The sequence below is a fragment of the Furipterus horrens genome, unplaced genomic scaffold, assembly GCF_987537825.1.
Source record: "Furipterus horrens unplaced genomic scaffold, mFurHor1.1.pri manual_scaffold_10, whole genome shotgun sequence".
Lineage (NCBI taxonomy): Eukaryota > Metazoa > Chordata > Mammalia > Chiroptera > Furipteridae > Furipterus > Furipterus horrens.
The window spans coordinates 99,910,780-99,933,453 of NW_028327180.1; the positions used below are offsets into that span (position 1 = coordinate 99,910,780).

The 22,674-nt window shown below is 63.5% G+C and overlaps 1 protein-coding gene across 1 annotated transcript; it reads left to right on the top strand.

The window, feature by feature from the left end:
- The first annotated feature begins 2,538 nt into the window (after positions 1-2,538).
- TECPR1 (tectonin beta-propeller repeat containing 1) lies at positions 2,539-21,819 on the top strand. The gene is made up of 24 exons (XM_090288611.1): positions 2,539-2,768; positions 3,125-3,307; positions 3,566-3,688; positions 4,602-4,727; positions 6,301-6,475; positions 6,575-6,675; positions 9,285-9,386; positions 10,401-10,546; positions 12,466-12,956; positions 13,249-13,394; positions 14,251-14,406; positions 14,872-15,021; positions 15,138-15,295; positions 16,042-16,169; positions 16,985-17,087; positions 17,509-17,605; positions 17,683-17,762; positions 18,552-18,608; positions 19,043-19,220; positions 19,450-19,585; positions 20,335-20,427; positions 21,116-21,222; positions 21,367-21,486; positions 21,651-21,819. The coding sequence occupies exons 1-24, from the start codon at positions 2,544-2,546 to the stop codon at positions 21,798-21,800; spliced, it is 3,531 nt and encodes a 1,176-aa protein (XP_090144737.1). The 5' UTR covers positions 2,539-2,543; the 3' UTR covers positions 21,801-21,819.
- Positions 21,820-22,674: the final 855 nt, after the last annotated feature.

Here is a 22,674-nt window from a genome sequence, read left to right on the forward strand (position 1 = left end):
GCGGACCTAGGAAGGAGGGTCACCCCGTTGTCTTTAGCTGGAGCCCCAGCCACGCCCTGAAGGCAGTTTGCAGACGCCACCACTCCCCATCCCTTCTCCGCAGCAGAGCCTTCCATTAGGTGTCCCGAGGGCTCAGTTACGTCTGTGCGGGAATTCCTGCTTAGTCATGTCTCGGAGGGAAGGTGCAGCCGACACAGTCACCGTGCACGGAGCTGGACCTGCAGAAGGAGCCTGAGGTCGCGGGCGGCCTGGACAGTGAACTGCCAGCTGCGAGAGATCTCCGAAGACTGGGTTCATATTAAAATAACACCCCCGACACTGACTTTGTCCCCCAAGAATTTATGATGAGGATTTTCAAGCATACAGCCCAGCTGAAAGAATGATGCAGTGAACACCCACCTGCCCACCCCCTAGATCCTACTACTGACTTTTTACTGTTGCCGCTTCACACACACCTGCCCGCCTGTGATGGCTGCGAGCCTCAGTCGTTAGTAAGCAAGTGTTTGGCTTCCCTGGAGCAGTATTTCCGTGTCCACTCAGGGTGTTGGCAGTGTGATGGCTGTAGGCGGCAGTCATTATCCGTGATTTCGGCAGAAGACCCACTGGGTGCCAAGCACTGTTAGGTGCTGAGGAAGTGAAGAGGCTGAAGACTCAGGCTGACCAGAAAGGGACTTGATTTTGTTGTTGTTGTTTTGTTTTTAAGAGAGAGAAGGTAAGGGGTGATTTGTGCCAAGTAACACAGCGCTATCAGTGACACCCATTGAGTTCTTGCTGGGTACTGGGCACTACTTACGATAAGCTCTATATCCATATTATCTCATTTAATTCTCACAACTACGTAAGTAGGTCATGATTCCTTGCGGCCTTCTATAGGTCAAGAAACCAAGGCGCACAGAGGTTAGTCAACTAGGTGGTGCTGGAAAGAGGTGTGGCCAGGAGCTGAATTTCAGCAGTCTGGGCCCGGGGGAGCTCGGAGCCCTCTCAGTCATAGGGTAGATGCCACAGAGGGATAGTGGACCCTCTGGCCTGACCCGGGAGACACAAAGGGGTGTCTGGGGGTGGCCACAGCTCTTCCAGGATCCCAGCTCAAGTACCTGGATGCAGGTGCCCGTTTTCAGACGGCTCCAGAAGGCTGGTGTTCTGACTTCCTTTGTGTCCGACTCGGCGCTGGTGCCCTGGGCGGACAGATGGGGGTTCTGCTGCAAACCCCCCGCCCCGGGGTCATGTGAGCTCCACTCTGCTGGTCAGGCTCCCTCCCTCTACTTCCTGTCCTCATGCTCCCGAACCCTGGCTTCTGTCCTTCCTGCTTCCCTTCTTCCTGTTCCTTATTCTTCGGTCACTTACTTTCCAGCTTGTCACTTCCCTTTCTTCTTGGCGTTTGTAAGGCTCTTTGTCCCCACAGAGCCTGTTTGCCCGTGGCAGATGCTCCTGTGTTCAGACAGGGCCCATCTCATGGTGACATTCTGGTCGCCGGCCTCCCGAGGCGCCCACATGCCTCTGGCAGGCTGAAGGAGCAGCCTAGCCCAGCTCAAGGTGCCCAGACCCTGTCTCCTGCTAGCTCCGGTTTCCAAGCAGACTGGCCTGGCCGTGTCCCCTCCCCCTTGGGCTCTTCCCTACATCCTGGCCCTTGGGCAGGCTTCAGTCTCGGATGCGGGAGAGCTCTCACTGCTACACCCCCACCACCCTCGTCCAGCTGCTCTACTGGGCTAGTGTGGGTCTGGCCACGTGGCCCTGCCATGGTGGGAGGCTCCGGGAGCTACGCCCCAGGGGCCGCAGTACAGTCAGCCCCGGGGTGGGGGGCGGCCAGTGACAGAGGGCAGAGCTGGCCCACTCTCCTTCCCGTCCTCGCTCAGCCCCTGCCAAGCAGAAAGAAGAGGAGAGAGAAAGGAACAGAAATGGAGAGTTGCAGAAAGAGAGGGATGGGGAAGAGAAGGAGGTGGTCATACAACAGGACCCTCACACCCCTGCCACGCAGCCAAGGGCTCCCGCAGGACCACACGAGGCTCTGGCTGGGGTGCCAGGCCCAGGGGGGCCGCCCCCACCAAACCCATGTAGGAAGGTCCCAATGGGACCAGCCTGAGGGAAGGGACCCTTCCGCCATGGGACAGAGGCCTCCTGGGGAGGCAGCAGGACTCGTATATGTTTGGGATTGAGCTCAGTCTATGGCTTTTCATTTATTCGTTTGATACGAAAGCTCTGAATGCAATTTGAATAATGATGTTCATAACTTCGGGAAGGGAGAGACTTGCAGGTTACCTTTTTCTGTCTGTACTTTTTTATATGTTTGAAAGAAAGCCCCACAATTAGAGGGACAGAAAGGCAAAGAACGGAAAGGGGCCCTAGACTGGAAGCTGGGCTCTGCCTCTGATCCGTGGCGCGGCTGCTCCTCCGCTGTCTGGACCGCGTGAGACAGTCCCGGCTGGGGGTTCCGGGGGGCCCTGCCTGGCTGGATGTCCCCTGGGGCGGGGAGCTGGAGCTGGCTGCGGACACGGCACTGACCCTGGCCCGCCGCCCCCGGTTTCCCCGCAGCTGCCCCCGCCGCCATGCCCAGCTCGGCGCTGTGGGCGGTGGACCTCTTCGGGCGGGTGTACACGCTCTCCACGGCCGGGCAGCACTGGGAGCTGTGCAAGGACACCCAGCTGGAGTTCAAGCGGGTCAGCGCGGCCACGCAGTGCTGCTGGGGCATCGCCTGCGACAACCAGGTCTACGTGTACGTGTGCGCCAGCGACGTCCCCATCCGCCGCCAAGAGGAGGCCTATGAGAACCAGGTGGGGCACCGGCGCTGGGAGGTAAAGCCTGCGTGCCCCAGACTCCCGACCAGTCCCCGTGGCCTAAGGACCTGAGTGGCAGAGGGCCCAGAGCCCGTGCTGTGAGCTCACCAAGGCAGGCTGGTCGGGTTCACACAAGGGTGGGCTCCCAGCGGCTTCCAGGAGCCCGGGACTGCCCTCCGCTGCCTGCCCCTTGCGGCACTGTGTCCTGTGGCAGGTTCTCTGCCCTTCAGGGCCGCGGCAGTGTGCTGGCCGACCGATCCCCGAGTTCCAGACAGGCCCCCCGCCCCCTCCCCCCCGTGGAGATGAGCCAGGGGGCTATAGGCCTAACGCCTGTGCCTGCCTCCCGCCCTCAGCGCTGGAACCCCGTGGGCGGCTTCTGTGAGAAGCTCCTGCCGAGTGACCGCTGGCCGTGGAGCGACGTGAGTGGGCTCCAGCATCGGCCGCTGGATGGGGTGGCGCTGCCCTCACCGCACTGGGAATGGGAGTCCGACTGGTACGTGGATGAGAACTTTGGAGGGGAGCCCACCGAGAAAGGGGTAGGTGAACTCGGGTCCTGCGTGGCTCCAATGTGGGGAGGGAACGCGTTAGGCTCCACCAAACCCCTCAGTGCTGTCCCCAGCGCCCCGCCTTCCCCCATATGGCTGCTGACCCTAGCCTGCGCCCTGCCTGCTCCCCACTTTCTGCAAGGGATTGGTGGGGATCAGTGCTATTCCCCCTTCCGCCTGCTCCCCGCCTTCCCTAGCCCTATCACTTCCTTCCCCCAGAGCCTTACAGAGCGCCCTTCTGTGTTTCAGGGGTGGACATATGCCATGGACTTCCCTGCCACCTACACAAGAGACAAGAAGTGGAACTCATGCGTGCGGAGGCGGCGGTGGATCCGCTACAGGAGATACAAGTCCCGGGACACCTGGGCCAAGGTCAGAGTCAGTGCGTGGCCTGGGGGGTGGGGCAGGGCCCGCAGCAGGCTCCCCGTTGGGAGGATTACGTGGACCCCCATTTCTGCCCTCCCACCTGTGCACAGGGGACACCCCACCCCCGCTGGGACCTGGCCTTTGACTTGCCTCCCAGGAACACTGGCACTGCGTGCCCCTCGTCTGGGAGAGGGCCACATGGGGAGGCAGGCCAGACTGGCCCAGGACAGCACAGAGCTTGTCCTGACCCTGGTCTCCAGGCTGCCCTGCGCTAGAATAAGGCTCCGTCTGCGCACTTCTTCCTCACCCCCAGACGAGCCACTCTGGCTCTTGTATTGTTTTCTCGGCCCAGACAAACCTCCCAGCTTAGGGACAGGAGGCCTGGGCTGGGGTCCTGCATGGCCCTGAATGAGAGGAAGGCCTGAGCCCTCTCCGGAGGGCCCACGCTGTGAGGTCGGGCTGCCAGCCTACCTGCCTCTCTGGCTGGCTGCAGCCGGAGAGCAGGGTGACGGCCAGCGTCACAGAGGGCTTCCACTGCGGGGCCACGCCCTATGATCAGCCCCCTTCTGGGTGGGGGACGGAGTCAGGTCACTGCAAAGCACAAAGCCAAGACCCTGCGTGTGCATCTGCCTCCGTGCTGGAGCAGCAGTGACCACTTGGGGACAGCAGCCAGGGCCTGGTGGCTGACAGAGGGAGGACAGGGTAGAGGGGAGCCAGGGGCGGGGACCCTCCATCCCCACGAGCCGGCTGTGCAGAGCCGGGCAGCGGTGCACTGAGCTCGGAGCGGAAGGCGGCATGTGGAGGGCTGGGGAGGGCAGGGCAGTGCCAGTGGGTGTCTGCCGGGCGGGGAGCAGTGCCACCTACTGGCCCGTGCGCCTGCAGGGACTGAGGGCCACTGCCTCGCACCTGTTCCTTTCAGATCCCTTCGAAGGATGACCCCAAACAACTGCCCGACCCCTTCAATGACCTCTCTGTGGGAGGGTGGGAGGTCACAGATGAGCCTGTGGGCCACCTGTCTGTGTGGGCTGTGTCTCTGCAGGGAAAGGTAAGGCTGGACAAGAGGTGGCTGAGCGGGAATGGCCATGGTCAGGAGCGGGGCACGAGGGAAGCTGGCCTTCCATTGTCCTCCCCGAGGTGGAGGAAGGGGGAGGCTGTCCCTGAGACCCCTCCCCTCCTGTCCCCGCAGCTAGGGTTAGCCTGAGCATATGGAATGTTACCAGGGTCCCCAAGTCGTCCCTTCTGTGAATCCTGCTGTCCTGGTGACCCGCTGGGTCCTGCTCCTCCCAGAAGCCTCTGACCTGCCATCCTGTGCCTGGTCCTCACCTGTCCCTCCTCTGAGCCCCCAAAGCACCGATCAGTGCCCCCTCTGGGCTCAGGTGCTGTCAATTGTGTCTCCTCAGTGAGATTTAGAGTTCCCTGCCAGCTCCCTTCAGGCACTTTCTGCACAGCAGTCTCTGGTGGGTGGGGGGGGGGGGGAGTGAATGGGGCTGGGTAGGTGGGTGGATGGATGGAAGGGTGGGTGAATGGACAGGTGGATAGGTGGGTGGAGAGGTAGACAGGTGGGTGGGTGCGTGACCAGATGGGTGGCTATTTGGAGAGGAGACCGTCCTCGCAGGGAGCTTGTGAACTGAACAAGAGGAAAGCCAGCCCCTGGCGGCTCTGAGTGCAGGGGAGCCGACGCTGGGTCCCGGCTCTGGCCGGCACTTTGTGACCGTCCAGTACTCTTTCCCTGGAACAGCCAAGGCAGGCTTTTGTCAGGCTCACCCCTGGGGCCCTGTTTGGCCCGGGCTTAGGTCGACCCCAGATTTTTCTGAGCCACGCTGCAGGATGGTGGGGCGATCGCCTGGGACAGAGCCCCCGCCAAGGGGGCACAGAAGGGGGAGGTGCTCAAGAGCAGCGCTTGTGGCGACTGCGCACTGGCTGGGAGCCAGGGCCACTCCACACCAGCCCTGTGGTCCATTAAAGGACCCGGACTCCGGGAGGAGCTGGGGAAACAGGGGCAGACTGGCGGGGGGGCGGGGGAGGCTGTCCAGGCCTGGTGCTGCCGAGCGGGCTGTAGGGTGAGGGGACAGGGTTGGGAGGCCATGGTCCACGGTATGGGGACAGCTCCTGGGAGGGGTCCCCATCCCTCCTGGGCTACCCAGCAGTGTGCAGCCCCTTCTGGATGAAATGACCCAGGCAGTGCGGACGATATGAATGGGTTTCTCAGTCTTAAACGTTTGACTGTGCTCACCGAATTCAGGCTAGAGAAGAAGTGGACGTTTCAGACCTTCGTGTGAAGGGGACTGGCTTCCGCCCGAGACAGGCGTTCTGAGAGCGCCCCAGCCCTAGGGCGCAGGCCGCCGGAGCTGGGGCCGGGTCCCCACGGGGCGCGGGGCTGAGCAGGGGCTTCTCGCAGCGGGCAGAGGGAGCGGGTCTGCCCCCCCCCCCCCGGGAGGCAGAAATCCAAGCGCCGCATCTTTCAGCAGCGGTGAGGGCGCGTCTCATCTGGCACGAGGGTCCCCAGGGCCGTCCCTGGTCTCCCCGCGCGCCGCCCTTGGCCTGTGCGTGTGCGGATGCAAACGCAGCCGCGCCGCCCGACCCCGCCGGACCCTTCCTGGGGGCTTCGCTCTCCTCAGGTGTGGTACAGAGAGGGCGTCAGCCACCCCAACCCCGAAGGCTCGTCGTGGTCCCTCGTGGACACCCCGGGAGAGGTGGTCCAGATCAGCTGTGGACCCCAGGACCTGCTGTGGGTCACGCTCTGGGAGGGGCAGGCCTTGGTTCGGGAAGGAATCAACAGGAACAACCCCAAAGGTGGGAGCCCTACACCCCGTACTGGGAGAGGGGGGCGCCCAGCGTCTCCCCACGGCGCTCGCTGATGGGGACCCTGCGCTTTCCTCTGGGGCCGCGTAGGAAGTTCCTGGTGCGTAGTGGAGCCGCCCACGCCTGAAAACGGGATCCTGCACGTCTCCGCGGGAGTGGGCGTGGTCTGGGCCGTCACCAAGGACCGGAAAGTAAGCCGGGGTCCCGCTCACGTTTGGGGGGCGGGGGGAGAGTAGGATTTTGTTATTTTTATTTTTTAGTTCAGAATTTATTTCTATTTTTTAAAATATTTTTTGATTCATTTTTTAAGTATATTTTATTATGTTGTTACAGTTGTCCCATTTTTTCCCCTTTGCTCCCCTCCTCCCAGTACCCCCCCTTCCCTCCAGCAATCCCACCCCCTTAGTTCATGTCCATGGGTCATGCATATAAGTTCTTTGGCTTCACCCTTTCCTATATTATTCTTAACTTCCCCATCTGTTTTGTACCAACCGATTATGCTTCTTAGTCCCTGCACCATTTCCCCATTTCTCCCCCTCCTTCTCCCGGCTGATAACCTCCAAATGATCCCCATACCTATGATTCTGCTCCTGTTCTGGTTTGCTTAGTTGGGTTTTGTTTGTATTTTTTAGATTCAGTTGTTGATAGTTGTGAGTTTGTTGTCATTTTAATGTTCATACTTTTGATCTTCTTTTTCTTAAGTAAGTCCCTTTGACGTTTCATAGAATAATGGCTGGGTAATGATGAACTCCTTTAGCTTTACCTTGTCTGGGAAGCACTTCGTCTGCCCTTCCATTCTAAATGATAGCTTTGCTGGATAGAGTAATCTTGGTTGTAGGTCCTTGCTTTTCATCACCTTGAATACTTCTTGCCAGTCCCTTCTTGCCTGCAAAATTTCTTTTGAGAAATCAGCTGATAGTCTTATAGGTACCGCTTTGTAGGTAACTCTCTGCTTTTCTCTTGCTGCTTTTAAGATTCTCTATCTTTAACCTTTGGCATTTTAATGATGATGTGTCTTGGTGTGGTCCTCCTTTGGTCTAGCTTGTTCGGGACTCTCTGTGCTTCCTGGACTTGTATGTCTATTTCTTTCACCAAATTTGGGAAGTTTTCCTTCATTAGTTTTTCACATAAGCTTTCAATTTCTTGCTCTTCCTCTGCTCTTTCTGGCACCCCTACGGTTCAGATGTTGGCACGTTTAAAGTTGTCCCAGAAGTTCCTAGGCTCTCCTCATTTTTTTCAATTCTTGTTTCCTCATTCTGCACTGGTTGACTGTTTTTTTCTTCCTTATGTTCCAAATCGTTGATCTGAACCCCGGTTTCCTCCCCTTAACCGTTGGTTTTGTGTGGATTGTCCTTCGTTTCACTTAGCATAGCCTTTACTTCTTCCCTTATGCGTCTGCCGTACTCAAGCATATCTGTCAAATCTGTGAGCATCCTTATCACCAGTGTTTTGAACTCTGGGTCTTTTAGGTTGGCTATCTTCTCCTCTGTTAGGTTGGCTAGCTCCTTGTCACTTAGTTCTCCCACTGGAACCTTGATCCGTTCCCTCTTTTGGGCCATACTTCTCTGTCTCCTCATCTTGTCAGGCTCCTGTGTTTGTTTCCCTCTGTGTCTTAGGTAGAGCTGTCGCACCTGTTACATTGTAAGGGGGGATCCTTAGGTATTTGTCAGTACAGGGCGACCTGTTTCTCCACATTGTGGTGCTGTATGTGGGGGAGGGGTCTGAGAGGGAACAATACCACTTGCCCAGTACTCGCTCCTTTTCCAGGCACTTCTCCCGCTTCCGTATGGAACTGGTGCCTCTCTAGCTGTTGCCCTGGCCGTCGTTCCCAGAGTGGGTGGGTCTTCGAACGTTCTAGGACCATGGGGGCCCTTTAAACAAACAGATTCTGCTGAGAGACCAGCAGTTTCTTCCTCTGCCCCAAGCCCCACTGGTCTGCACAGTCAGAAGCAATGAGGCTTGATTTTCCCTGGCGCTGGGCCGTGAGCTTTGCGGTCTGGTCTGGTGCTGGGAGCGCTCCCCAGGTATCCCTTCCTAGTTTTTAAAACGTGTGACTGCGCTTTCCACTGGCCTGCTGCTGCCACCACCACACTGTGTCCTCTTCGCCCTTCCTACCTGTCTGGATGAGTATTTCTTCTTTATGTCTTTGTTTGTTGGACTTTCATGCAGCTCAGTTTTCTGGAACTTCTGGTTGTCTCTAGTTTTAAGGTAGTTGTATTCCTTCTTAGTTGTGGAGGGAGACGCAGTGTGTCTGTCTAGGCCTCCATCTTGGCCAGAAGTGGGTTTTTGTTCTTTGAACAAATTAGCCTACTACTATGCACTGCCTGCGGCAATATCCAAGATGTTCAAGCCTGCAGAATCCTCCCTGTAGGTGTCGTTTCCCACCCCCTGCCGAGACATCCCACCTCCCAGCTCCCTCTGCCCTGAAACAGCTGACACCTGCCGCTATTGCCTGGTCCCAACACCTGCCACTAGTGTCTGAACCAGTGGGAAGAAATTTCTAGAAAGATTCAGGCAGCTGTGTCTCCTGGAGGGACAATGCCCTCAGTCAGAGAATGGACAGGACAAGTGTGATTGGGGACAGGTGACCCTCAGCCCTGAGGGACGGTGGCAGGGCTGTGGGGGAGAGGCACATGAGCGACCGTTCCCTTCCTCAAAGATGTGTTGTGTTCGTTTGTGGTGTGAACCCAAGGATCAGGTTACCCCTCTTTTCTCCTCGCACTTTAATTTAAAAGACCGAGCGGAACCGACCGCCCCCGTCAGCGGCCCTGCAGGGCGGCACTCACTGTGCCTTTCCCAGGTGTGGTTCCGCAGAGGCGTCAGCTCTCACAACCCCTGTGGCACCAGCTGGATCGAGATGGTGGGAGAAATGGTGATGGTGAACGTGGGGCTGAACGACCAGGTGAGCACGTGGTTCCGGGCCGTGCCTCCTGCCAGCGGGCCCTCCCGGTGCCGCCACGGGCGGGGGTCGCTGTGCCTCCACCCTCTCCCAGCCTTTGAGGGCACCCAGGGGACTGGCTCCACCTGGGTCCCAGAGCGGTGGCAGTGAGCAGAGACCTGAAGAGTTTAGGGAAATATTAGGGGGACTCGGGTCCCCAGGTGAAGGAGGACACTGGTCTTCCTCACTTTCTAGTCACCGTCTGGTTCGTATGGCGTAGCTGCCTCATAAATGTGAGGTTTGGCACTTCTTTAAGACCCAGCATGTAAGAGTGACACGTTCCCCTGCTGCGCTGTGGTAGAGGCTCTTCCCGAGGGGTGCTGGCCCTCCTCCCGCCACCCCCGTAAGCCGTGTGACGCAGCCCTCGGGCAAGACAGGCGCCAGCTGGCGCACACACGGACTGAGCACAAAAGCCAGCCTGCCACGGCCAAGTGACAGAGACACCGAAGCCCTCCCAGCAAGGCCACTGCTCTGCCAGGCCCTGGGCCAACTAGGGCCCTCCATGCACCCCAAGGCTATGCTCAAAATAGATCGCTCTCTAGACCCCTTCCCCGGGCCCTCAGCTGCCCAGCACACCTCCGTTCCTCAGCCCGCACGGGGAAGGCGGGGGGACAGAGGCGCCTGGCCACCTTTCCTGTGGAAAGTGAGATCAGAATCGAGGAGGTTATTTTGCATCTTAAAAAAGACCAGGATCACTCTCTGGCTTCAATGGGGAACAGTTTCCATCCCACCAGGGACAAGATGGGGACATGGGTGGACCCCGTGTCCCAGCACAGCGGCCACCGGCTCCCCCGCCTCCTCTGGCTCCTGCTGCTCCAAACCCTTCTGGGCTCTGCTTCCTGGATTTGACTTCTGCACACACCCCACTGCATGTACAGACATGTCCTCCAGCCTTGGGGCGCTCTCCCCGCACCCCCAAAGGGGGAGGAGCCCCCAGGTCTGCACCGGCTCCCCACGCAGCAGCTCTCTCTGTCCCAGGTCTGGGGCATCGGCTGCGAGGACCGGGCCGTGTACTTCCGTCAGGGCGTCACCCCAAGCGAGCTCAGTGGGAAGACGTGGAAGGCCATTGTTGCCAGCCGAGAGAGTGACCGGTCACACTCCGGCAGCTCCTCCAGTCTCCTCAGGTGATCCCGGGGGCGGTGGGGTGCAGATGGGCCGTTGGGGGGTTGTCCGTGGCCCCGGTGGGCAGTGTCCAGAGGAGGCTGCCGCCCACCCTGTCCACCGGGCACTGGGCCTCGTCTCGGGCAGGAAAAAACTGCATCCTGTAGGGTCTCCCCACTTCCTGTGCCCGGTGCCCCAGCTCACCCCAGGGGCGGGAGGCGGGAGGCGGCAGGTGGCGAGGTCGGGAGCCGTGGGTGTTGGTTCTGGAGCTGCGGGGTCTGGGGGAGAAAAGGCCTCTTTGCGGGGGGGTGGGCAGCCCCTCTCAGCTGGGACCCAGGCTGGGGCACGCCCCGGAGTCTTCTGGGGGCTTGTTCCCTCAGCGTTAACCAGGCCCCGCCACCCAGGTCTGGGTGGGCCGACACTCTGCATTTCTTGCAATGTCCCAGGTGCGCGGCCGCTGCTGCAGGGCGCCGTGGGGTCCCCGCGCTGAGAGTCCCAGCTCCGCGCACGCGGTAGAGTGCAGGCAGGCAGGTGACTTGGCATCAGCTGAGCCGCCTCCGCTCCGCAGGGGAGTGGCCACAGTGCTTACCTGCCCCCTGCAGTCCCGCGTGCAGCCTGGGGCCTCCCAGGCCCTGGTCCACACGCCTGTGCTCCCCCAGCCAGGTGGTCAGCACACCGGCTTTGGTGGTCAGCCAGGCAGGCTTTGCTCCCGTTGACGAGAGGCTTCCGTCTCCTGAGCTGAGCATGTCGGAATCAGCGGAGAAGCTTCTGAAACCCCTAATGCCAAAACCCTGCGTGGCCTTGGACTTGCCAGCAGCTTCTTCAGTACAACCCCGAGAGCACAGGAAACAGAAGGACAGACAGACGGGACTTAATCAGAGTGAAAAGTCACCTGCATCCGAGGGCACGATCAGGGAAGAGAAAGGACAGTCCAGCGGGAGCAAGCACCTGCGAACCACACGTCTGACCAGGGCCGAGCACCCAGAATGCAGACAAAGACCCTCTCCCCTCGACGATAAAAAGACAGACAGCCCAGTTCTAAAAGGGCAAAGGGCTAGAACAGACATCTCTCAGGAGCGGACCTGCGAACGGCCGCAGGTGCTCGGCATCTGGGGAGACGCGCACCAGGACCAGAGTGGGAGGCCGCTGCACGCGCCGGAACAGCTGTGATCGGAAAGGCAGGAGGAGTACGGACCAGACACGGAGAGGCTGGAACTTGTGCGCTGCTGGCAGGAAGGCGAGCCTTGGAAAACGGGCAGGCAGTTCCTCCAGATGTTAAAGGTGGAGTCGCCACGTGACTGGGCAGTCACACTCCCGGACACGTACCTGACAGAACAAGAAACAGAACCAGGTGCGGAAACGGTCACGGAAACATCGCTGACGGTCGCCCAAAGGCGGAAACAGCCCAGGTGGCCCCTGGTGGGCGATGGATAAATAAAACTGGGCGAAAGGAGCCAGTCCGGAGGGCCGCGGACAGTGCCGTTTATAGGGATGACGTGTCCAGAATCGGCAGACCCACAGAGGCAGGGGCCCGTTGGTGGCTGCCAGGAAACCGAGCAAGAGGAGGGTGGAGAGGGACTCAGTCGTACGGTGTTTCCATTGGGGTGATGAGAAGGTTCTGGAACTGGGTGGTGCTCACGGCACAACATGAATGCACTTAGTGCCGCTGCGTTGTGTGGCCTCAAATGGTAAACTTTACATCAGATGTATCGTGACACCATTTTTAAAAACGACGTTACTGCCAGTTCCCCACCCCCAGGTGACAGATTTGATCAGCATGGGTGAGGCTGCGAGGGCCCAGCCCCCAGTGCTGCACAGAGAGGCTGCGGCTGGCCCGGGGGTCACACAGGCTCTCGGCGGTGGAGCAGAGGAGCCAGGCCTCCGGGCAGCAGCGTGTGTCCCTCCCTCCAGGGAGTCACAGCTCTGTCCCCTTTGTCCCCAGCGCTGGCTGCTTCTTTGGCGACGAGGTGAGGGGCAGTGGCGACTCGTGTGCCCCAAGCGACATGGATGCCTCTTCCTCGGAGACCGAGAGACCGGCCCTTGACCAGCCTGTCCCTGCAGAGTCCCTGGACCGCCCCGGGAACCCTGAGGGCAGCTCAGCCTCGGACTCAGGCACCAGCCAGACCACAGAGCATGCCGTGGGGGGCGCTGGCCCGGCCGATCAGCCCCTGGGGCCTGAGCCTTGCCCCGGCCCGGCCTGCACCCCGGCCGAGCTGCCGTGGACCAACATTGACCTGAAGGAGCCCAAGACAGCGCCCCACCCCCCTGCTGCCGGCTGTCCTGAGACGGCCAGCGTCTCCTCGCTGGGGCTGCCCCCGCTGGGGCTGGAGGAGCCCTACGGCGCCGACGACCACCCGCTGTGGGCCTGGGTGTCCGGGGGCGGCTGCGCTGTGGAGGCCCACACTGTGCTCAAGTGGTTCACCGTCCTGTCGGGTACGGGTGCCCCGGGGGGTGCTCCTGCAGCGGGGGCGGGGGTTGGCACAGGCCCGCTGCCCTGTGCTCGGACGGTCTGTCCAGCCTCTGCCTGTCCTGGCAGCGGCGGCTGTTCTGGGGGGAACGGGGGAGGCCGTCGGGGGGAACAGTGTGGGAGGGCTCCGGGCAGTTCACAGGGTTCGCAGCTTTCTAGCAAGAAAGGGCTAATTTGAGAACCAGACCCAAACGCCGGGCTGCTGCCCAGCTCTGGGCAGGCCGGACGCCTGGCCCTGAAGCTCCTGCCGGCCCGCAGGCCTGTCCTCCTCCATGCAGACGCTGTCCCTGTCCATCACGCCGGCCCAGACAGCCGCCTGGCGGAAGCAGATCTTCCAGCAGCTCACGGAAAGGACCAAGCGGGAGCTGGAGAACTTCCGGCACTATGAACAGGCTGTGGAGCAGGTGAGCGCTCGCTGACATGTTCTTTCTCGGGCGTTTATTGAGCGCCTACTATACCCCAGCCCTGAGGTGAGGGAAGAGAAGCAGACAGGTGTATGCATCCCTCTGTCCGTCCCTCTCAGATGGGAAGCCGTGCCGTCTAGGTCCTTATGAGTCCAGAATGGACGCAGTGCGTTCCTCTGTCCATCCGCCCTAAAGAGCTACAGGCCCGACCACGTGGCAGGCACAGGGCAGGCCCTGGGGCCCGGAGATCAGGGCAACCTCAGGGGTGTGCTGGCAGGAATCACAGCCCTCTCCCTGCCAGAGGGATGCCCACGTGCCAAGGTGGTGCAGTGTTTTATGGAGAACTGAGGACAGGTTGGAGGGTGGTCTCAGACCCCCTCAGGCCGAGCGCAGCCCCCGGAGGTCCAGTCTGGTTGGGAGGCAGAAGACACGTAAAGCTCCCACTGGGTTCATTCAGAGGACCCGCTGCGTCTCTTCTGGTGGCGCAGACACATCTCGGCGGCGGCCAAGCGTGGGGCCCCTGAGACCAGCGGGCCGGTGTGTGCCCAGGCTTTGCCGCTGACTCACTGACGCTGGGCCGGGCACTGACCCTCCTGAGCCTCAGCTTCCACATTCGGAAGAAGGGGTAACAGTGTGGACCCCACAGGCTGTCATGCGTAGGTGGCACTGGTTTGCGTTCTGGCCCCTGTTGGTGTCTGATAGCATCACTTGTCATTTGGGGGGAGTGGGGGGGCTGGGAGCACCAGGCGGGAGTCCCTGAGGCCCCGGTGGCCCCGGGGTGCTGGGGATTGGGCCCACGCAGGGCCTGGGCCATGGGGCTGCCGGTGACCGTGCCGCGGCCCGGTCCTGTGCGCAGTCGGTGTGGGTGAAGACGGGAGCCCTGCACTGGTGGTGTGACTGGAAGCCCCACAAGTGGGTGGACGTCCGCGTGGCCCTGGAGCAGTTCACGGGGCACGACGGGGCTCGGGACAGCATCCTCTTCATCTACTACGTGGTCCACGAGGAGAAGAAGGTACGGGGGGGGGGGGCAGGGCACGATGGGGCGGGAGCCTGGAGGGGGCGCAGGAGCAGGCGAGCGACACTGGCCCTGAGGCGCTCAGCCCAGGACCCCGTCTGGCACCTGTGAACAGCTGGCCCCTGGTGACAGAGCCCCCGCCAGTGGCGGCCCCACAGAGCAGTCTCCTTGGCCTGAGCCACTGACAGGATCCTGGTTTCCTGGGAAATCAGGCTCAGAGAGGAAGCCGCTCGCCCCTCCAGGGCAGCAGTTTGAACCCAGGCAGTCTGGTTCCCAGGTGCCCTCGTCATCACCAAAGATGGACGCAGGCATCTGCTCATGAACTAGCTTCCATACAGAGCTTCCAGCACCCACCGCGGAACCCGGCAGGCCAGGGCCCGGGCCAGCTCTGTGCACTCGGGAGGGGCCCAGCCGTCCCTGTCCATCCCGGTGACAGGCTTGCCGTCCATCCTCTGTGCGCAGTACCTGCACGTGTTCCTCAATGAGGTGACGGCGCTGGTCCCCGTGCTCAACGAGGCCAAGCACTCCTTCGCCCTGTACACCCCTGAGAGGACCCGGCAGAGGTGGCCGGTCCGTCTGGCTGCTGCCACCGAGCAGGACATGAATGACTGGGTGAGTGGCGGGGGTCCCCACAGGCCAGGGATCAGGGGCAGCAGACTTGGGAGACGCCAGCATTGGCCTGCTGCCGGTCCCCTTCCTGGTGGTGACCAGCCATCTGTCCACGCCAGCTGGCCCTGCTCAACCTGTCCTGCTGTGAAAGCCGGAGGGTCCACGGCCGCCCCTCCCCGCAGGCCATCTGGTCCGTCACCTGCAAGGGGGACATCTTCGTGAGTGATCCCAGCCCAGACCTGGAAGCCCCTGAGCACCCGCTGCCCTGCGACCAGATGTGAGTTGGCCGTGCTCCAGCCCCTGTCACCCCGGGCAGCCAGAGCTCTGGTTCCACAAGGAAGGGCCCCCTCAGGGCCACCTGGGCCTCGCTGCCCGCGGGCCAGGCCCCCAGTCTTCCTGGGGCTGTGCGAAGGCCCCAAAGCGGGCCAGACCCCTGGCTGGGCTCAAGGCAGGTCACCCACTGAGCAGCTGCTGTGTATCAGAGTGGGAGGGACAGGGCTTTGTAGGTGGCATTTGAAACCAGGAGATGGCACGAGGCTGCCCACGGGGCAGTGTGAACAGAATCCTGGGGCATCCAGCATTTTGCGGTGGGGGGAGCAGCGGAGGGCCCTGCAGGGAACACAGCGCTCCCAATTCTGCCCCCCCCCCAAGGTCACCCAGAGCCTGTGAGGACCAGGGAGACATATGTGACACCAGGAGTCCCCGCCCAGGAGGGGCAGTGGCTGTGTGCGTCTGCACACCTGCTCACTGAGGGCCTGTGTGCCCGTGCCCGGTAGGAAAAGTCAGGCCCCTCTGGTGACAGTGGCAGGGCGTTAGCCACAGAGGGTGACCCAGGTGGCAGCCGCACCCTGCACTCGGCCCACCCAGAAGGCCTCCCTGTCAGGCAGGCTGTCGCCGGCTCCTGCTGCGGCTCTCCCAGCAGATGAGGGGACGTCACTCCTGCTGTGACCCACCCATCCCAGGGTCCCAGGCCCCAAGGGCCCTGCTGGGACCGCTTCTCCCGCCCCCTCTCCCCCCTCCCAGGTTCTGGCGGCAGACGGGGGGCCACCTGCGGGTGGTGGAGGCCGGCAGCCGGGGTGTGGCGTGGGGCATCGGCCATGATGGCACCGCCTGGGCGTACACCGGCGGCCACGGCGGGGGCTGCTTCCAAGGTGAGGCTGGCGGGGCCGGCCCCCCACCCGGCTGCCCCGGCTCGTCCCTCTGTGGCAGCCGCGGTCCCAGTGTTGACACTCACACTCAGCGCTGCCAGCCTCTGCGGAGGGTGGTCCTGGGGCCAGCCCAGGAGGCATGAGAGCCTAGGGACAAGGCATCCCCCCACCCCCACCCTCCGTGCGCTGTCCCGGCCTGGAGGCGTCTTAGACAGCGGTGACCGAGGTCTCCGCCATGTCCAAACCCTCATTTCCCATCCGAGGCCTTGGCGTGCGTGGGGGCAGCCAGGACCCGAGTCTCCTGATTCCCAGGCCCCAGTTCTAGCTCCTCATTAGGTGGGGTGTGCCCTGGGGAGGCGAGCGCTCTGGGCTCCCCCAGTTCTGGGAGGCGGGGACCTCCTGTCCCCTCCTGGGAAACGGAGGCAGAGACGCACTGAAACGGAACGTCCCTGTAGAGCCGTGTGGTCCACTGAGGCCGTAGGGTCACACATCTGCACAGATTTAACAGCGTCCGAGTTTGTGAGGCAGGCAGTACCCTTATCCCCATTTTACAGATGAGGAAATTAGGGCTCCTGGAGGTTACTGAGTGTTGATGAGGAGTGAGCTGGGGGGGTGGGCCTCACACCTGCCCAGTGCCAGGAAAGGGGGACAGCGGGGGCGGGGGGGTCCAGCCATAACAGTGTGAGGCGGAGGCACTGGGGGCTGCGCGTGGGAGGCCTGGCGCATCAAGGTTGCGCAAACCCAGGAGGCTCAGAGAAGCCCCGGCCGGCCCGGGAGCCCCTCTCAGCCTGCGCCCTGGCAGCCCCCTCTGCCCCCAGGCCTGGCCAGCAGCACCGGGAACATCTACACGCAGTCAGACGTGAAGAGCGTGCACATCTACGAGAACCAGCGCTGGAACCCCGTCACGGGCTACACCAGCAGGTGAGCGGCCTGGGCCGCCGTCGGGACAGCCACGCGCAGCGCCGCCCGGCCCCCACGTGGCCCTCACTGGGTCTTACTGCGTACAGAGCTTTTCTCTGGAATCTTTAAGGGTAACATGTATTTTAAAAAGTCCCTTACTGAGAGGTGTGACGGACCTAAAATGCACCAAACGTAAACATGTGACGAGACATGTATCAGTCTGTGTCTGTCGCTGGGCTGATGGACAGGTGTAGACAGCGAGGTGGGCTCCCAGCCCTCACAGTGGCCACAGCCCTCATGACTGCAGTCCAGATCCCCTTGTGAGGTGGGGTCCCCCTAGTTGTGGTCACAGACCTGGGCCGGGCCACCGCTTCGGAGATCAGGGGTCCCAGTGCGCATGTCTGTCACTGGGCAGGGCTCAGCCCCCCTCGTCCTGCCGCAGGGGCCTGCCCACCGACCGGTACATGTGGAGCGACGCCTCAGGCCTGCAGGAGTGCACCAAGGCCGGCACAAAGCCGCCGTCCCCCCAGTGGGCCTGGGTGAGTGCCGGGCGGGGGGCAGCAGGGCTGGGGGGCGGGGAGCGGAGGGCCTGCCACGCTGACCGCCCCCTCCCCAGGTCTCTGACTGGTTCGTGGACTTCAGCGTCCCCGGGGGCGCCGACCCAGATGGGTGGCAGTACGCCAGCGACTTCCCTTCGTAAGCGCCCCTCCCTCTCTGCCTCCACTGGGCGGCCCTGGTGCGCACGGCCAGCCCCCATTCCCCGCGGGGTCCCCCCACCCTGCCCCTGCCCCACGGGCGCCCGGTCTCAGCTAAGGGGCAGGCCCTGCGTGCCCGCAGCAGCTGCCAGCAGGCTCGGGGCCAGGAGAGGTGTGGGGTGAGCTCGGCCGGTGCCCCTGGTGCGGCGGATGGGCTCGGGGGGCCGTCACGGCCCTTCTGACCCCTGGCCGTGTCCCTCCTCTGCCGGGTCCGGGCTGTGGGAGGGCCTGCTGGGGCCTTGGGGACGTTGGCCAGGCCCTGAGCGATGAGCCAGGTGCAGCGGGGCAGGGCCACTTGAGCACAGCATGGGCGAGGCGGGCACCACCCTGGGGGCAGGCGTGAGAGGAGCGGCCGCGACAAGCCTGCTGAGCTGCGAGCCCCGGCTTCTACACCGACCCAGGACGGTGACCGATGTCAGAGGCCTCGGACCCTCAATCGACTGTCCCCCAGAAGGGCAGGGTTGGGCGGGGGGGCGGGGTGAGGGCTCCCTTAGCCGGAACACCCCGGTCGGGCAGCCCCCACGTCCTGGCCCCGGGCAGGTCCCGGCCAGGCCAGAGGCGCCCGAAGGACGAGCATCGTACCCTGTGACGCTGCCGCCCTCCCAGCGCACTGCCGGGCTCCCGGGGGCCCCGTGCCCAGAACGGGGGGGCGGGGGGAGAATGTGTGTGTGGCGTCAGCTTCCAGAAACGTCCACAAAGTGGTCTTGAGGTTGACTTCTGTCTCTGGCAGCTCGTATCACGGGTACAAAACCATGAGGGACTTCGTCAGGAGAAGGTGCTGGGCCAGGTAAAGACTGAGCACAAGGTAACCGGGGGTGTGCCCCCCCACGGGCTCCTCCCGGCCCGGCAGGAGGAAGGGGCGGGGAGGGGAACGGAATCGAAGTAAAGGTCAGCCCAGGAAGTGCCCGCGGGCTCCCGGCTTCTCCGGCTTCTGAAGGGTTTGGTTTCAAGAACAAATACTAGAAATGTCATGTCAGCCTCTGCGAGCAGGACCCGCAGGGCAGGAGGCCTGGCTGGGGGCAGGGGCGGGAGGGCGGGGCCGTCCCGCAGGAAGGGGTGCTCCCCCAGGGGCTGGGGCGGCGGGCTGGCCTGACCTCCCCGGGTCCCACCGAGGCCACCTGGCTCCCTGGTGGCCGTCTGCTGTCTCCTGGCTGCAGGGCCGGTGGCTGGAGGCTGCAGTGGCCTCCGGGTGCCCAGAGGTGCGTTGTCTCCACTGGACAGGAAATGCAAGCTGGTGACCAGCGGGCCCTGGCTGGAGGTGGCCCCCATCGCCCTCAGGGACGTGTCCATCATCCCCGAGAGTCCGGCCGGCGGGAACGGGCCCAGCATCGCGCTCTGGGCCATCAGTGACAAGGGGGACGTGCTCTGCCGGCTGGGCGTGTCTGAGCTCAACCCTGCGGTGAGCACCCTCATCCCTGTCTCTGGGGGCCGCCGGGACTGCCCACCCTGTGGCCACTCTCGGGTTTGTGACAGATTCTTCCAGAAACAGGACTCACTGTGGGGCCTGCCCGGGGTCCCCGCGCCCTGGGCATTTGGGGCGGGGGTGAGGTGGGCATGAGGAGCCGCCGGGGCTGGGGGGGCGGAGGCTGGGCCCGCCGCCCTCAGAGACCCCCTCGCTCCGCCCCCAGGGCGCCTCCTGGCTGCACGTGGGCACGGACCAGCCCTTCGCCTCGGTCTCCGTCGGGGGCTGCGGCCAGGTGTGGGCCGTGGCGCGCGACGGCTCTGCCTTCCACAGGGGCTCCGTGTCCCTCTCCCAGCCGGCTGGTGAGTGCCGCCCCGCCGCGCCAGGCGTGGGGCCGGTCAGAGCCCGGCAGCATGCGCTCCCACCCGCGAGGGAAGCTGCTTGGCAGGTCTCCCAACTCTCAGTTCCGCTCGACCAGCGTTTACTGAAAGCGGCCTGGGGGCCGGGTGCTGGGGCAGAGCCGGGGTCCCCAGAGGCCACGCCCCCCATGAGGTCCCTGGCGGGGCGGTTCCCCCTGCCCCTCGCAGCTGCCCTTCATCATCCTCTGCCTCCTGCCAGGGCAGCTGGCGGTGGGCACTTTGCGTGCCCTGCCCGTCAGGGGACAGGCCTTTCGGGCCCCTCCTGGGGTGGCCCCACACAGCCCACCTACAGTGGCCGCTCCGGCTGCTTCCCAGAGGGCAGGCCGGGCCGGCTTGCTCTTGGCTGGCCGTCTAGATAGTATGGCAATGGGGTGCTGGCACACGGACAGACGGACGAGCAGCGATAGCTGGTGTGTCACCCGCGCTGCATGGGGTCAAGGGGCTGGGTTTGCACGGCGGCCGCGAGGCTGGCTCTCCACCGTGGCCGGGCTGGGCACCTCCGTGCCCGTTGGTGACGGTGGCCCCCCAGCCACACCATCTGGAACATGCCACGGAGAGGCCTTGGGAGAGGCCAGGGTGTCGGCGGGCGGCAGGGCACACCCACCCTGGGAGCGGAGGCGACCTGCTCCCGGCACCTGGGCTCGCAGGTTTGGTGCTTCCCGGCTGTACCCCAGTCCCACCTCCCGTTTCAGGTAACTGCTGGTACCACATCCCGTCCCCCCCCAAACAGAGGCTGAAGCAGGTGTCGGTGGGCCAGACGTCCGTGTTCGCTGTGGACGAGAATGGCAAGTCGTTCCTGGTCCTCCGCGGTCACCAGGGGGGTTTGGGGTTCCCTGAGCGCCCAATGGGATGAGACCCTCAGTGGCCCTCAGGTCCCTGGCACAAGACCTTCATAAGCCACCATGAGAGGCCGCCCAGCCTGAGGTCAGCTTCCAAATAGGTCCCTGCCCCATGTCCCCCAGGGTGGGGAACACCAGCCCCCACCGGTGGGCAGCCCTGCCTGGGCCTGGCGCCGAAGGCCCAGTGCCGGGGCCCAGGTCACACTGCACGGCGGGGCCTGTGCTGGGAGCATCTTCTAGAAGGTGCCACCCAGGCCGGTGACCCAGGAGCCCCGCCGCAGGCCACTGGGGGCTGGGAGGTGGCCGCGTGGCACTGCCTCAGGCAGCACCCTGTCACCGGCTCCCTTTCCTGTTGGGCAGTTGTCCCCACTGAGCAAGGCGAGAAAGGGGCCGGCGCTGGACGGGGACCCAGGGCTCCGGTCCCAGACCCGTCCTCTTATTTGTGTCAAGAAGTCCTTGTCCTCAGTCTCTCATGCGCAGAAAGCAGACAGGCGCCAGCCCCGCCCAGCCCGGTGGCGCCGGTGGCAGCGAGGGCAGGGAAGGCAGACGGAGGGTGGTCGGACCCCCACTCCGCAGGCCCTGCGGGGGCCCTGGGCGCTGGGCCTCAGTGCGGGCCGTGTCCTTCTCTCCGCAGGGAACCTGTGGTACCGCCAGGGGGTCACGCCCAGCTACCCACAGGGCTCCGCGTGGGAGCACGTGTCCAACAATGTGCGCCGCGTGTCCGTGGGGCCCCTGGACCAGGTCTGGGTGCCCCGGGGACAGAGGGCAGACGCTCACTCGGGGCTGGGGACTCAGGGGGCTCGGGGCCCTGCTCTGGGCTCCCCACCGCGGTCCCCACGGGGCCACCACGGTCAGGGCCGGGCCTTCAGCAGGGCTGCGTTCTAGGTCTGGGTCATCGCCAACAAAGTCCAGGGGAGCCACAGCCTGAGCCGGGGAACCGTGTGCCACCGCACAGGCGTGCAGCCGCTGCATCCCAAGGGGCAGGGCTGGGACCACGGCATCGGGGTGAGCAAGCCGGCAGTCGGTGGTGTCGCACACGCCCGGGCCCCCTGAGCTGGGACCGGCCTGGGTTGGCGGGAGACCCAGGCAGGGCCCTCAGGGCCGTCTGGAAGGGTGGTCTCTGCCCCTTGACCCCCTGCCGCCCTGGTGACCCGGCTCTCACCTTCCAGGGGGGCTGGGACCACATCTCCATCCGGGCCAATGCCACCAGGGCCCACAGGAGCGCCTCCCAGGAGACGGCTGGCGAGCGGGACCTCCCCAGCAGGCCCTCCAGTGCGGCCGGCGCCCCGCAGGAGGCCGAGGGCCCTGTCTGCTGCTGAGCCCGCCCTCGCCGGGGCGCCGGCGATCTGTGAGCCTGCCCTCGTAGGGAGCCATCCTCTGCTGAAATGTGGGTCCTGCCGTGGCCTGAGGGAACCCCGCCTGGGGTCGTGGCCTCAGGGGCACCAGAAACAGCCCGGAAATGTGAAGCATTGTGGACGTTCCTCACGCTTGTCCCAGTCCGCAAGGAGGGCACCGGGTGGCGGGCGGGGACCCCTCACCCCGGCCTCTCCCACCCACCCCTCCCCCTCTGCCTCCCACCTTTCCAGGGCAGAACCCAGAGCCTGGAACCTCCCAGGAACTCTGGCCCCGGGGCAGGCAGAGCCCACAGAGGAGCCCTCTGAGCCCGGGGCGTCCAGAACAGAAAACTGGCCGCGGGCCTAGGGCCGCTGTCAGTGCTGTGATCCTTTCTCAGTGGGACCGAAGACAGGGTCAATTCCACACGTTCAGGCAGGAGTGGCCATGTAGGAAGCAAATGCTGGAGGGGCCTCTTCCCTGGGTGGGATGGGCCCCCGTCGGTGGAAGCAGCTGTCCGAGTGCCTCAGCTGGCCCCTCCCCAGATGGGTTTGGGGGGTGGGGGCAACTTTTACTTCTAATCATGTTGCCAGGGGAGGGGTAGGTAGGGAAGTGCCTCCCCAGACGCCCCTCCTGTCCTGCAGCTCCTGGGCTGCTTTTTACCCAATGACACCCCATTCGGGGACGTCCCGAGTTTGCCTCCTACATCCAGACACTTTCCCTGGGAGCTTCTTCCAGATGCCTGGCAAGAGGGTCCAATACCTCCTTCGGGTGCCCTCCCGAGGGGCACTGGAGGGAGCCAGCAGCCTGCATTTGCAGGTGGGGCCAAGAGACGTGAGGCTGGGCCCAGGGCCCAGGTGG

What these genes read in the sequence shown, in the direction of transcription:
- TECPR1 (XM_090288611.1), top strand. Translation starts at nt 2,544, where the DNA reads ATGCCCAGCTCGGCGCTGTGGGCGGTGGACCTCTTCGGGCGGGTGTAC. An exon ending in AGGAGGCCTATGAGAACCAG is followed by an intron (nt 2,769 to 3,124) that starts GTGGGGCACCGG and finishes TCCCGCCCTCAG; the next exon opens with CGCTGGAACCCCGTGGGCGG. An exon ending in GTCACGGGCTACACCAGCAG is followed by an intron (nt 17,088 to 17,508) that starts GTGAGCGGCCTG and finishes GTCCTGCCGCAG; the next exon opens with GGGCCTGCCCACCGACCGGT.